At 32.1% G+C, this 16,622-nt stretch overlaps 1 protein-coding gene across 1 annotated transcript in view; it reads left to right on the forward strand.

The window, feature by feature from the left end:
- Positions 1–16,622, forward strand: part of LOC127706092 (serine/threonine-protein kinase Nek5-like) — a 33,660-nt gene that overhangs the window by 1,240 nt on the left and 15,798 nt on the right. Inside the window, exons 2-8 of the mRNA XM_052210547.1 lie at positions 4,530–4,633; positions 6,271–6,348; positions 7,031–7,112; positions 11,477–11,527; positions 12,157–12,192; positions 15,694–15,752; positions 16,148–16,200. Of these exons, the coding sequence (XP_052066507.1) occupies positions 4,551–4,633; positions 6,271–6,348; positions 7,031–7,112; positions 11,477–11,527; positions 12,157–12,192; positions 15,694–15,752; positions 16,148–16,200 (442 nt within the window). The 5' untranslated portion in view covers positions 4,530–4,550. The remainder of the gene's footprint in view (positions 1–4,529; positions 4,634–6,270; positions 6,349–7,030; positions 7,113–11,476; positions 11,528–12,156; positions 12,193–15,693; positions 15,753–16,147; positions 16,201–16,622) is intronic.

Below are 16,622 nucleotides of genomic sequence, written 5' to 3' on the forward strand. Positions count from 1 at the left end.
CTTTTCAGGAACCGCAGTATTTCATCGTGTTGTAACTTCATTGCTACAGTTTTTTGTATCAAAATCAAAGAAAACTGCAAGAACACCAGTATCAAAATTTGAACTTGTGATTCAAGAGAAACAATAACTTCATCCATTTTTTTTCAAGTGTGTGTATCAGTGTATCAACACATCAATTTGATAAATTAGTTCTATTTACACCACATGATTTATACACAATGTTTACAGTTTTACAAGTAATAAGGTCAGATCAATTGCATTTTTAATTGTAGTGTGAACGCACTGGTTCAGATTAGACCGATAGAGATCGTTATGATTAAAGATGATGTGAACGCTAACTGGTTTTATTTAGATCGATTCGAATTAGATCGATTAAAGAAAAATGCTAGTGTGAATGGGGTCTAAGTTATCTGTATGAATTTATCTTTTTTGAAACCTTGTAACAATTTCAAAACAATCCAAATAGGTATAACAAGATCCAACTCACTCAACACCTTAAGATCAAAGAAGCCAAGCGGCGAAAACAATTTCCCTTTAATGTCTTACAATTCTTACATCATTGTTTTAACTCATTCCAAGCTGACTTGTTTATTTAAAAAAAAAACAATTTCATTATTAATCCATCAAAAACAATAACTACAACAATCAGTGAGATCAAAGACATCGTAATCATATCTAATCAGCATTCTAAATTACAAAACTTTGAATTTTCGGAATACTTAGGCTTTTCCACCTCAGAAATATATTACCTTAGCTGTATTTGGCAAAACTTTTAGGAACTTTGGGTCCTCAATGCTCTTCAACTTCGTACTTTATTTGGCCTTATTAACTTTTTTGATTCGAGAGTCACTGATGAGTCTTTTGTAGACAAAACGTGTGTCTGGCGTACAAAATTTCAATCTTGGTATCTATGATGAGTTTATTTACAATCAACAATCAACAGTCATTAAAAGTAATTCCTAATAAAAACAAATGTAACAATGAAGCCAATTAGCCTGATTAATGCTCCAAAACAAAAACTTTTTTTTTTTAATTTCAATGTTTATTCATGAATTTGGAGATATACATTTTTAATATTTACCATTTGAACATGTTGAATATCTAAATAAGATTACAAAACTTTAAATTAAACCATTAATATTATTTTTTTTATAAAAATTAGGGCGAACGGACCCAGGGCTAATGGACTCTATGGGCGAATGGACTCAGGGCGAACGGACCCAGGGCGAACATGTAACTAGGGCGAACGGACTCGATACCCTGCCCAGTCAGGAGATTTACTGAAATAAGTGATTTATAAATATAACTCATTTAAGTAGCAAATTTGAAATTCTGTGATTTTGTAGTTTTACCAAAAATTCTAAACATACACATTTAGATTATATCTAATTATTAATAAAATTGGAGAAAAAAAAATGAACCTTTTGCTTCTTTTAATCATTCAATCTGTAAATTCTATATTTGTTGAAAACAAATGCTATTATGAAGGCACTACATAATGCATACCTACCAACCCTCCCGTTTTGAGCGCGAGACTCCCGCTCAAATGACGAAATTCCGGAAATCTCCTGCTTGCCGGTCCCCTCCCGTGCGGGAGTATCAAATCTCCCGCTTTTGGACATTTTACCTTGAATTGACCAGTCAACATTAATAACGTTTTTGTGTCACTGATGAGGGATTTTTTTTACCTGTAAATCACAGTCCATGTGAAAATTAAATGGCTTCACATGACAGCTTGGGTGTCAAACATAATACTAATGTAACGTGTAACGGGCGATCAATGGATCCGTATCTGAATAAATCAGGATTTCAAGTGTTCTACTCAATTTTTCACCACAACCAGTTGTCCTTTTCAAAACAATCAACACATCCATAAATGGATTTACAACGAAAAATATATACACAGCACAATGCACATAAATCAAAATGCAAGGTGAAGTACCTCATTCACAATGCATAAACACACTGTATCATAACAGAATATATATACACAATGTCACTATGCAATCACTATGCAACATGTATCAGACCGATTTATTCACAATGTCACATACAGATTACTATGCAACATGCATACGGCCCTAAATTTATTACACAATGTCACCAACAGATTACTTTGCAACATGCATCAAGTAAGTATCACACAAAACGTATGAACATATATACAACTTCTATTTACAACGTCCACCAATATGTAGTATCACCTTGTTAGTCTGCAACTAACCACAATAACACAATGACACATTTACACATGCACAAATCCTTCAATGCACAAGGAATATATATATAAACACAGCTGAACTCACGCACTAAATATCCCTTTGAGTTCCCACACACTGAATATTATCCAAACTGGTAAGGTTTAACACAGTGCACTTTCACTAATACACTTCCACAATATCACACATAGTACAACTTGCAACACCAGCAAGTATACACCTTGTTTTCTCACTAATACAAATCTATGAAGTATCCACACTTCCACATAGTACAACTTGCAACACCAGCAAGTATACACCTTGTATTCTCACTAATACAAATAACTTATTATATAAGTTTCACTTTATATCACAATCACTATTGCAATATCCACATATAAATCCGAACACTATTCATATATATCCTTTGGAATCACTTAATTCACTCTACTTACCAGTTGGAAAATAATTCCTGATGTTATCACTTCAACGGTCCACAAAAAACTGACAGAGTTTCTCTGTCTTGAGCTGGTTTATATACTACCATCTGGATCAGTCCATTATACTTAAAGGGGTGAAAATCAAGACTATACCAACTTTAGGGGTGTTTTAAGTAACAGGTGGTGCTCCAACTATGGAGAAACTTATATACATATAGAAACACAATAAATAGGAAAAGACAACTGGTATTTCACATCAAAATAAATGAACTATAACCGATTTCCGTTACACTAATTAACGATCATTAACGACTTTTACCTCAAGCTTTGTAAATTTGAAAATACTTCAAAGAAATTTCGGGTTACTTCCCCTGTTTAATCCTGTTTTAAGTTACCCTACTTAAAATAATGTGAATTGGTTAAAGAATATAAATTAAATACAAAATGAACAAAGAATCATAAAAGGATGGTAATTTAATGATTTTGAAGACCTTAGGACAAAAATTATAATTATATTTTGAAAATCATTTAATAGATCTATACTTCTATTCAATGTTTAAATTGAAATTTATAAGGAATGTATTTCACTATAATGATTAAAATGTGACTGTTTATACATCTATTACTGCATTCTTTACATTAACGATGATGACTTGAATCAGACCTATCTTAGAGGTATGCTGGACTGAAGGTACATTAATGTCAAAGGTAATGGAAAAGTAAAAAAACAAACCAACACACCTTTTATAGAATATAACCATGATTGAAGAAATAAAGTGTATCTATTTACTCTTATTTGTGTTTTGTAAATGAATAAATAAACAGGTCATATTTTTCACTTGAAAATGTCGTTCGCGCAAAATCTCCCCCTCAGCTGTCTTAGCTGAGGGGGAGATCTCCCTCTTTGAAGGTTTCAGAGGTTGGCAGGTATGCATAATGATCTAATACTTTCTTAACAGATTTTGCCTAGCAGTGGGAGTATTTGTACTACTTAAATAGGTGATTAACATGTCACCTTACCCGGACACATTATTCTGACTCCAACTAGTCTTACTCCTTAATGTCGCTTGCTTACCAGAGAAGCAGTAAAAAAAAAAAAGACAACTCGTACTTCCAACATTTCTGGAAAAATGTTACTTGAATCAGTGATTTAAGAAATCACTCATTTAAGTAATTCCCCTGACTGCTGCCAGTTCACACAAAGATACCCCTATTTCTCTATTTTATATTGTATCTGTATCGTTACGTCAAAGATACCAATTCTGGTTTTAACAAAACAGGATAGAGAGCGCCTATTGACAGTACTGGAGAGCTGTATTGAAGCTTCAGTACATGTATATAACTGCATTTATAGATGTTAAAGACTATGATTTTGAGATATATGTTATTATTACTCAATAAATGTGGAATTTAACTTCAGGAATTCGATTTGTGTGTCTTGTATGCAAGTTACTTGTTTAATAATACAACAGATAACACAATCTTCATTTTAAACACAGGTACATGTATTTAATTTTCTCAGACATTTTTGATAGCCTATACATAGTTTCAGAGACTTATAAAACATGGTTGGAAAATCCCCTGAGTTTTATAAGTATTGCCAAACCCAATGAGAAATAAGTGAATAACTGGGTTATGCTGGGCAAGATTAAATACTAGTCTGAATCTTAAGAGGGTCATCATGACACAAGGATTAAGTGATCAATTACAAATACAATTCATAAAAGATATACATAAGAAATAATATTTTAATTGATATATACGTTCTCTGCACTCTCAGTGTGAATGCACTACATCCCTCCCACAAGACCATCAAGGCATTCATGTAGATCTTACATGTACCATTGTCCATTATTCATATATATATATTATTCTTTCTTCTGTATTTCAGATCATGACAAATATGTAATAAATGGAGAAGTATGAAACTGTAAAGAAGCTAGGGATAGGTGGATGTGGAGCTGTTTATCTGGTGAAGGGTGTTGATACCAAGAAGTAAATAAAATGTTAAAGTTATTTTCACTTGATTGAAAACATTTAGATTTGAGAGATTGTGTTGATGACAAGCAAATGGGTTTGATGAAAAGATAATCCTATACAAATCATATCAAGTTATTTCGAAATAAAAAAAATACAAAAATAATGACACATAACAGATTTCTATTATTATGTAAAAAAATAACCAACTAAGCAAATAAGAAAAATTAAAAACACATACCACTATGGGTAAAACTTTAACCAACTTAGCCAATAAGATAAAGTAAAATCACATATAAATAGGGGGCATTAAGTTTTACCCTTGTCCATACGTACGTCTGTCCGTACATACGTCCGTACGTCCCAAAATTGGTTTCCTCTCTATAACTGTAGTTTGCCTCAACCAAATTTAATGAAACTTATACACAATGCTTATTACTACAATTTTGAAAACACAGATCAAATTTGAAATTTGGTGGCGTCACTTTTACCGTTCTAGAGTTATGCCCCTTTACAAATGGAAAAATTGCTAAATTTTTCGCTTCCTTTCTGTAACTTTAGTTTGCCTCAACCAAATGTTATGAAACTTATACACAATGCTTATTACCACAAAACACAGATCAAGTTTGAATTTTGGTGGTGTCACTTTTACTGTTCTAGAGTAAGGCCCCTTCAAAATGGAAAAATTGCTGAATTTTTCATTTCCGTTCTCTTACTTAGTTTGCCTCTACCAAATATTATGAAACTTATGCACAATGCTTATTACTACAAAACACAGATCAAGTTTGAAATTTGGTGGGGCCACTTTTACTGTTCTAGAGTTATGCCCCTTTATATTCGTTTCCTTTCTCTAACTTTAGTTTGCCTCAACCAAATGTTATGAAACTTATACACAATGCTTATTACCACAAAACACAGATCAAGTTTGAATTTTGGTTGTGTCACTTTTACTATTCTAGAGTTATGCCCCTTCAAAATGGAAAAATTGCTGAATTTTTCATTTCCATTCTCTTTCTTTAGTTTGCCTCAACTAAATGTTATGAAACTTATGCACAATGCTTATTACTACAAAAGACAGATCAAGTTTGAATATTGGTGGTGTCAATTTTACTGTTCTAGAGCTGTGCCCTTTACAATTTTCATTTCTGTTCTCTAACTTTAATTTGTCTCAACCAAATGTTATGAAACTTATACACAATGCTTATTACTACAAAACTCAGATCAAGTACAAATTTGGGTGACAACGCTTTTAGTTTTACCGTTCTTGAGTTATGTCTCTTTATAATGTTTTATGCAAGCGGGGGCATCATCTGTGTCCCATGGACACATTCCCCATTTATTCTGTATTGTTGTACTGGGGTGATTCCCCTTGCATTTTGGTATTGAAAAATCACTTGATAAATACTACTCTTTAAAGATTTGAACATCTTCTGACTGAATTCAGCCTACTGAAAGATGCATATAAATGCAGCCAAAAGCTTACAACATTAATTTCAAATATTGGTACTCATTTGTTATAAAGTTATTTTATTATGTTATATCCTCATGAAGGTGTCTGTTGATGTCCTTGATTATGGATTGAGAAAATAATATTTTTGATTTAACAGAGACCTGTAATGCTGTATTTCATTTTCCAAAATCTTATACAATTTCAGATTATGTGCATTGAAGAAAATAGAAGTAGATGACAGAAGAAAATCAAGGACGAAAGAAGCAATTCAGAAAGAGGCTAAGTATGTCATACAAAAAAGCTATAAGTATGCATTATCTTGTATGTGTTGATTTTGTTCAATTTATCATGAGTTCATTCTTAACAAATTATTTGTTAATTCTGATACATTTGCTTTTTCAATACACTGCATTTGCTTCATACTAACAACCGTTGATTAGCAAATGCAATGAGCCAACATATTTTACTAAATTGATATGGAAGGACAAAGCCTTTTCAATATGCACAGTAACTTCAAGACATTTATTGAAGTAGACAAGTTCTTTATTTCTGAAAGAATCCATACAACAATTCTTGGCAAGTAAAATCACAGTAGATGTGGTTTCAGTTTGACCTTAGGAGTCATATTATTCTTACGATGTCAATGAGATTATTAATTGCAGTGTAATTTGAATACAAAATAAAACATGAAAAAATTCATACAATTAAACTCTTTTATTAAAATTAGTATACTGTAAATTGATACTTTATGGGTACTTATTTGTGTTTAACTCTTTGTTTGTAGAAATATATTTTTCACGATTTTCTAAATTTGTTGTTATAATGTATATTTATAAAAGTGATGAACAAAGTTAGACATATTTGCAACAATTTATTACCCCATTGTTTTTAAACTTTCAGAATTCTTGAATAATAAATCGCTAGTGAAAATTAGTTTGTTTAAACTAATTTTGTTTATTTTTCAGCATTTTATCACAATTGAAGCATCCCCACATCGTATCTTTCCACGAATCATTTTATGACCAAGAATATGTATATATTGTTCAGGTATGTATGACATACAATCTTTCAGTAAAAGGGGATATTTGGATGTATAGTATGTAACAACTTGCTCAAAACATTCTAGGTGAATTTAGTAATTTTCACCAGTCCATGGCATAATTTTCAAAACAGTAATATTTACTGGTCAAATCTGTCAAATTTCATATTTGTCTGAAAAGTGAACCAAATATGGGTCATAGAAAATGGATTTACCGTGTTTTAATTCTTTTTCTACATTAAAAATCTTGATCACTGCAGCAATAACAGTCAATAAGCACAGGTACTCTTTTCTGGTCACAAAAGTGACATGAGAAGTAATTTCTGTAACAAGCCTTAATAAATAACCCTGACAACAAAACAGATACTGATAAGGGCTGAGGTTTACCTATTGACTAGACCGGTAAACAAGAAGCCAATTTTGGTCAATTTTATGAAGTATTCGATCATTTTAAATTGTTTACAACCAAATAGTTTTGGTAATGAGTGATTTAGTTTGTCAAAATAATATTCTGATTGATTAGGTAAAAATGATTTGGAGAAATAAAGTCATGCTGATGAATAAAATAGCATGTGTGCACAGGTTTAATACTGAATTGTGCATCCAAAGGCTTTCAGAAGGAATCAATAAGTTAAATCAAAAATCTTTTTATGTTCTCAAGTAATTGCTGGAAAAAAGAATGATTAAATAATTAATAAATCTTGACAAAAATGTACACAGATTTCCAAAATTCCATCTCTGTTCCCAGCTGTTTAGTCAACACTCTATAATTAAGATTATAGCCAAATTAAGGTAAGTCCACTGACATTACACACTATCAGATAACATAACCAATATCAAAGTATTGACTACAGTAAGTTGAGGGAATCCATACATGTATCAATGTATGAAGTAATCAATTTCATGTGTTCAGGTTTTACTTGTATAGATAGCATTCTTCCAGCAGTAAAAGTCTTATAGAAAAATACATTTGTCATTTTGCAAATTTGCACTGGGAACCAGAACAAAAATCTTTCAAACTTAGCAACTAGAATTTAAATGGGGAGACGTCTATTAGAACATTTTATAAGAATAACAATCTATATCCAAAAGATTTATATTAATGTTAAACCTTAATTAATATATTTAGAAAGGTTTAACACTAATATGAAGCTTTTGAGATAAGTGCGGGTAGTGATTTGAATCTGAAGGAGGGGGTATACTCTTGGTATGCCTTTTCCAACATCATTCTAAATAACATTTATTAAGATACTAAACAGATTCACAGAATACTGCAGAAGTAGAAAAGAGTAAACTATTAAAATATATGATGAAATTCCTTGTGTATATCTCCTGGTGATAATCATAATTGGCTGGAATTTCTTTTATTACTAGAGGAAAAGAATTAAAAAGGGACTGAAAATAATGTCTGTCAGGCTCAAATATTTTTTAACCCTAGTAATTAGACTTGCCCTGCTATCCTGTTTAGTGGACATGCCATTTCCTTTCTTTTATCATTGAAATTGAACACACTTTACCTCAGAAAAATTAGTTGAGCTTTTGTTTTTAATATTTTTATATGACTGCAAAAAATTTTTTGGGATCGTATAATGGTATGATCGATGTCGTTGTCGTCCGAAGACACATTGGTTTCCGGACAATAACTTTAGTTTAAGTGAATGGATCTCTATGAAATTTTTTAAGAAGGTTCAATACCACAAAAGGAAGGTTGGGATTGATTTTGGGGATGATGGTCCCAACCGTTTAGGAATTAGGGGCCCAAAAGGGGCCCAAAACAAGCATTTTTCTAGTTTCAGGATAATAACTTGTGTATAAGTATTTCGATTGCTCTGAAGTTGTACCACAATGTTTAATACCACAAGTAGAAGGTTGGGATTCATTTAAGGGGTTATGGGGCCAACAGTTTAGGAATTAAGGGCCTAAAAGGGGCCAAAAACAAGCATTTTTCTAGTTTCCACACAATAACTTGTGTGTAAGTGTATGGATCTCTCTGACATTGTACCACAGGGTTCCATATCACAAAGGTAAGGCTGGGATTGAGTTTGGGGTTAATTGCCCAAAACATGTAGGAATTAGGGGCGAAAAAGGGCCAAAAACAAGCATTTTTCTAGTTTCCAGACAATAACTTGTATTTAAGTGTATGGATCTCTCTGAAATTGTACTACAAGGTTCCATACTACAAAGGAAAGGCTGGGATTGAGTTATCGGGTTATTGCTCCAAGGAGGGTTTCAAAAAGTTGGTGGGGGGATTTTTTTTCCCAAATTTTTAGGGGATTCATATTTTTTTCAAAATTTTTCAAATTTTGAATTTTTGAAAAGTTTCAAGAAGAAATCTTTAATTGCACAGTATTGTGCAATAGATTTGAAAGATCTTTGACCACATTTATTTTGTGTCAGAAACCTATATTATGTCGAAAATTTGATCACAATCCAAATTCAGACAGTATCAAGCTTGAATATTGTGTCCAAATTTGCCCCAACTGTTCAGGGTTCGACCTCTGCGGTCGTATCAGGCTGCGCTCAGCAAAGCATTTTATTACAAAATGTAAGGTCAAGTTTTGGTGGGCTGACCACAGTGTGATGGCAGAAATAACAAAATCCACATGACCTGTAGGGATCAAAGAAACAATACTTATATTACTGTTATTGGTTTTATAGTTACTGAAAGGTCTCCACTGATGAAATTCCTTAAGAAATTTAGCATCTCAAAGTCAATAATCCAGGTGATTCTTTATAGGAAACAATTGCAAGTGGTAAATTTTTATAGGATATATGTTCTGATTTTACTCTATATGGGGGAAATCCTTTTCCGTCCGGTGTAAACTATTTCAAAGATCTTCTCCTCTGAAACTACTGAACCAATTCAAACCAAACTTAAGCAGAATGATCCTTAGGGTATCTAGAATAAGTTAGTGTTTTATTTTCTGTTTCGTCAAAAAACATGGCCGCCATGGCTAAAAATAGAATATAGGGGTAAAATGCAGTTTTTGGCTTATATCTCAAAAACTAAAGCATTTAGAGCAAATCTGATATGGGGTTAAATGGTTCATTAGGTCAAGTTCTATCAGCCCTGAAATTTTCGGATGAATATAACAACCCATTGTTGGTTGCTGCCACTAAATTGGTAATTTTAAGGAAAATTTGCAGTTTTTGGTTATTATCTTGAATATTATTATAGATAAAGATAAACTGTAAAGAGCAAAACTGTTCAGCAAAGTAAGATCTACAAATAAGTTTGAAATGACCAAAATTGTCAATTGTCCCCTTAAGGAGTTATTGCCCTTTAAAGACAATTTTTCACAATTTGTTCATCTAGTTTGCTTACTTTAAAAAATCTTCTCCTTTGAAACTGCTGAATCAATATCAGCCAAACTTGGGCTGAATGAGTTTCAGAGTATCTAGTATAAATTTTGTATTTTATTTCCTTGTATGTCAAGAGCCACTATGGCTAAAATGGAACATAGGGATAAAATGCATTTTTTTGCTTTTGAAGAAAATATAACAGATACAAAGAACATTAAAATGGCATTTTTAAGCCACTCATTAATATATATTAAAAAGCAAAAATAATTATTGATGAAAGATTTAAGCAAAAACTTAAAGGTGAGCGATTCAGGCTCTTGAGAGTCTCTTGTTTCTTAAACTTTTCGAGGATTCATTCCAGATATAACTGCTCATTGCCTTTCTCTTTTGGAATTTAATTGGCGGAGTTTAAACTGATATAACAATGGTATTTGATTTACAGTAATGTTAGTGATGATTCTAATGCAACTTGGCTAAATAAACATGACTTCTTACCTCAGACTGTAAACAATTAAAATTTACCATTTGCACAAAAGAATATTTTTAACATAATTACAAGAAAAGATTTTGTCAGCATAGTCTCATGGTGATAGATATCTAGATAAATAAGTTATTTTGTCTTAATGGGTTTTTTGTTGTCTAGCCTGGGACAAAAGTCCTAGAATGTGAAACATAGTATAAAGCTTCATATTTCAGAATGTGAAAGACCTGGATGCTCCATTCTTTGTACACAGATGCCTTACGTTCAAAATTTTCTTCTGTCTTATATTCATTGTCCTTGACCTCATTTTCATGGTTCAGTGACTTCTTAAAAAAATGTATAGTGTTTTTGTTATGTTACTTTCTCACTTCTTATGACTAATATGGTATTTAGTATATGGGATCCTCGCAAGATCTACATGTCCATCAAACAAGGTTCACCTGACCTCTACCTCATTTCGTGGATCAGTGATCAAGGTAAAAGATACTTTTGGTTAAAAAAAAAACCTTCATATTAAAGACTTTTAATTCAGTCATGGTAAGTAAAGCAGGCACGAACATTTAGTGTGTTCACTCTTGTTTATTTTAGGATTACTGTGATGGAGGAAGTCTGGATGAAAAAATACAAGAAGCAAAAGAGGTAAAGTTTACTGTTTCCAAGTTTTGACATTTTTTTAAAAGTCTACTACATAATTCACTATTAGGTAATAGATTTCCTTTGGTCTGGCACTGGTCAATTACAAGAGAACATGGGATGTTTAGTATTAGCATGAATAGAAAAGTTAATTTCTACCTACAAGCGTAAAGAAACATTTCTTCTCATATTGGTAGACACTTTTATACAATGCTCGTCCTAGTAGTTAAAATAATTTAAACAATTTTTACGGTTAAATTGACTGTTGCAGTTACCCAGTTATTTCAGTTGCTCTCATTTGCAGCTTATTTATTATGATGTCACATTATAGGTAACTTTGTTGGTAAAAGCGTCCCATTAGATTTCAATACTAGAAAGACTGAAAAACAAAATAGGAGACAAAAGTTTTTGCCTGTTCATGAGCTGTAGTAATATCAATTTTTGGTAGGTAAAGTTGATATTTTAACAAGCTTGCATTTGAAAAGTCATAGTCAAAATGAGTTTTTCTTTTCCCAAAGTTTTTCCGTCTTTCTATTGGTAATTAATGGTCTTTAGTTTTATTGCCTGAAACTGATGTGCTACATGTATAGTAAAATACTCATATTATTAGATAATGGTGAAATTTATTTTTTCAGAAAAATATTCACTTTGAAGAAAAAGAAATCATGTGTGTAAGTATTTGAAGATAGATTAAAAATTTATCTTTATATATTCTGCTTCTCATTCAACCTTATTTTTGCCAAAACTTTCTTGATTTATGATATTTGGTAGGAAGATATATTACCATAAGACAGTGTGTCACATATAATTATGACCTTTGACCTCAGGTTCAAAATAGTTGATTATTTTGGACATTTCATGTCCAGAACATCTGTGAACATAGGACTATGATATTTGAAAAATGGTTAAGACAATTTTTCTTATACCATGGATGTTAGCTGGACTTTGACCTCAAAAGTAGAATACCGCCTCAGTGGTCTCATGGTAGCGTGTTCGCCTCGAGTGCCGGAGGTCATGGGTCGGGTCAAAACAAAGACTTTAAAATTGGTATTTGCTGCTTCTGTACTAGGCACACGGCAATAAGGAGTAAGAGCAAAGACTGGTCGACTCGGAGTTAGAAAAATGTGTCCGGGTAAGGTGACATGTCTTCCTGCAGACTGTTACCTTGTGAACTAGCACGTTAAAAATCCAGCTCAGCATGTTGGTCTAGTACAAAGCATGGTTAATATCCACATTACATTAACATGTTCTCGTCCTGAATATGCATATTAATTTGTCACTGGACGTTAAGCAGCCATCCATCATCATCATCATCAACATCAAAAGTCGAATAATAGATATTAGGAACATACTCATGTTTCCCTTGGGGGACATGCCCCTTTCATTTCATTGATTTTTAAATATCTTTAGAACTGTTCAGATACCCACCCTACACCATTCAGGGGCATAGCCCCTTTGTTAAGGAAGTGGAATCACAAACCGAAGCCCCCGGACGCTCCACATATATAACGTTTTAAAACAGTTATGACCGTATTAAAATTTGTACATATTTGTTGTGTTTTTTTGTCAATTATTTGTTTAACTTCGAAATGTTCGAGTCGAATGATGGCTTTTAAAACATGTTTTTTTTTGTGTTTTTTGTACGCCGTGAGAGCTTTTAAAATCACAGAGATTTGTTCCATATATAATTATTTGTAAATTGTATTGAGCAAAGTAGATATAAGAATAAGGAGATGTGGTATGATTGCCGATGAGACAACTATCCACCAAAGTGTAAATGGAAGTGGATGTAAGCAATTTTGTAAAGTTCAAATGAAGTGGATGTAAGCAAAGATGTATAAAAAAAACAGAATCATAAACATAAACTCAATACTATATTATGTGGAGTTTCTGTTAGCCTAAACATATCAAAACAATGATTCAATCTTTTGAATTTCAAACTTGAAGTCATATTAATTCTGGTCCCAAACGACGTTTCTTCTTAACAGCAAGTCCATCGTTCAACTTCCTCGCGAAATTGTGCAACATTGTTAATAGTAAGGTCATTTATATACGTCTCAAATAATATGTTGATTGCTTCCTAATTAATCCTATTTGGCTTTGTTGATATCAAATACTGGGCAGAAAACCGCTCTTCGTTAGAAACCAATCTGCGTGTAAGTTCTTGTATCAGTTAATCAAGAAATGGTAGAAACATTGCACGTTTCCAGTACTGACTGGGCGTTTCAGCTGGTACTTTTACGTGATATCGCTGTCTACCGGCAGCTCTCGGCATGGAAAAGACACAAACAGTATCCGAACGTTTAAAAAATATCATGTTCATAATAGGTAATAGATGCATCACTCTGTCCGATTCCGATTGACCAATTCATCTGTTTCTCTCTCTCTCTTTTTTTTTTGTTTGTGAAAACGACGTGGATACACGTGCTGTCGTGCCTCTGGGTAGCTACGCCCCTGCCATTAATAGTCCTAATTGTCATGACAAGATCTTTACAGTGCACCATAGGTCTTGACTTTGAGAGTCTTACTCCTACCCACCCCCTGTATTGTTAATTATTGAATATATCACAAAACCCAAATTAAACCATATGTATTGATAATTCCCATGGACAAATCTTAAGTGCACAGTATATTTTATCCTGGGGTTGAGGCTTGGGGTCATGCACCATCCCTAATATCATAAATTGTTGAACATAATGAAAACAGTTTAGATTCCAACCCATAAACCATGTATATATTCTTATTCTGCCATGACAATACATTTTCAGTACTACAATGTGTTTTTTGGGCCTTTTTGGGGTTTTTATACGACTGCAATAAATTCAGACCTGTATCAAGCGCGAATATTGTATCCATTTTTGCCCCAACTGTTCAGGGTTGGACCTCTGCGGTTGTATCCAGCTGCGCTCGGTGAAGCAATTTATTTAGATTGAAAGAAACTTATTAATACAAAAATTAACCATTTGTTTGACAAGTATCAATTGTAATGTTTAAATATCAGAAAATATAAAAAAGATAAAAAGTGCTACTGAAATTTATAAAGTTTTGACTTAATACCTCTGCTGACAGACTGTTAGTCCCTGAGAGGTATCAGCAGCTCAGAAGTCAGTGCGTAGATACTGACATGATTTATAACTTGCATTTCTAAAATTTCCCATTGATGAATTCAGAAATTTTTAAGAAATAAATGTTATAACTCCCTCAGGCAATGTTAACATAAGATGAATTCAGCTTTACTTTAAGGTCAGTTTTGGTCTTTTCTTCCTTACATTTCTACATGTTTTACATTTCTACATGTTTTACATTTCTACATGTTTTACATTTCAACATGTTTTACATGTTTTACATTTCTACATGTTTTACATGTTTTACATTTCTACATGTTTTACATTTCTACATGTTTTACATGTTTTACATTTCTACATGTTTTACATTTCTACATGTTTTACATGTTTTACATTTCTACATGTTTTACATTCTTGGCTTTCAAATGTTTATGTTTGAGCATTCCTGATGAAGGAAAATCAAGAAAAGTATTTTGGATGTTCAAAATTTATAAGTGTAATTTTGTTATCTGAAATATATGAAGGTTTTGGGTTGAAAGAAACTTTTTAATACAAAACTAAACTGTTTGTTTGCCATATATATATGTGATTGTACATTAATTATAATATTTCATTGTTTGAATATGAAAAAAAAAATGGAAATATTTCTCATATTCAAATATATAAAAATTCTACACTCATCTATTCAGTTGTGAATGTAACCATTATTTAATCATTTTTACCATTGGTTAACCTAGAAAGGTCCCTAGGATTCCCCTAGGCTGGAAACTGTTATCAATTTGTACTGTGATTCCTGAATCAAAGAGTTGAAGAACATCTAGCAACTGTCATGTTAAAGAACCGCAAAAAAGTGTTATTCCTCTAATATTGTCAGTTTGCTGTATATCTTTGGATTTTTTTTCTTATATTTGCACAAATTGTGCTGTTATCGACTCCTTAGATAATATTTCCAAATTTTCTGAACAGGACATAAGCTGATAAAAGATATTTCATTGCACTGTCTTAAGTTTACATAAGATCCTTTGTATTGACATTCTAGTTTTTCAGAGATAATTCTATTTGTTATTGTAGAGATGCTAAATTGCTACATTTTTTTTATCATTTCAGTGGTTTGTACAGATGACCATGGCTGTACAATATATACATTTAAAAAAAGTTCTCCACAGGTAATACAAAGTCAGATGAATTCTTGTGGTTTTTCTTTTGCCAATATAGACAAAGAATTTACTTGTTTTTTTATCACTGTGATGATGTGTAGAAATTATTTCCTTGATTGATTGATTGATTAAACTTTTCTGATATAGTTTTAGAGAAAAGTTGATAATATTCCATATTTTTTTATCTATTATTATATGGAAAATGGACCACTAGTTTAACTAAACTTTGCTGTTAGATCATCTGTGTAAATGAATATGATACTTAGAATGAAATTTCTTATTTTATGCTTTATGCCTATGGAAGGTTATGAAAATTTATTTAATTAAAATGTATAATTATAGTACTAAATATATGTTTATGATGTATGTGCACATACTGGTACTCATTGTTTGTCTTTTTTCAGAGATCTGAAGACAGAAAATATATTTTTGACCAAAAGCAATGTAGCCAAAATAGGTTTGTATAGTATTCAATTTTCTATTTTTCTGGACTTCTCAGCACTAAGTATATAGTAAAGGATGAAATATGTGAAGAGTTTTTTTCCACCTTTTTCATTCTAAAAGTTTATAATAAAATTATTATACCCCCACTCAAGGAGTTGGGGCTTTATTGTATTTACCTTGCCTGTCAGTCCGTTCCCTCAACTAATATTTTTGTTTATTTTTTCCCAGGTACTGTTCGACAAAAGATTTTATATTTGGTCAGCTGCTTGGCAGTGCTGAGTTGTAATGAGAGCTCTTTTCAGATCTGTCAAACACCTGTTTTACAATACTTTGAATTACTAGTAGGGTATGCTTAGCACAATATTTTTGTTTAATTCTCATGGGAGTTAACATACTTATTGACCAAACAATTTCTAAGAGTTGTTTCCAGGTATT

This window comes from Mytilus californianus, unplaced genomic scaffold (assembly GCF_021869535.1).
Source record: "Mytilus californianus isolate M0D057914Y unplaced genomic scaffold, xbMytCali1.0.p SCAF_6, whole genome shotgun sequence".
Lineage (NCBI taxonomy): Eukaryota > Metazoa > Mollusca > Bivalvia > Mytilida > Mytilidae > Mytilus > Mytilus californianus.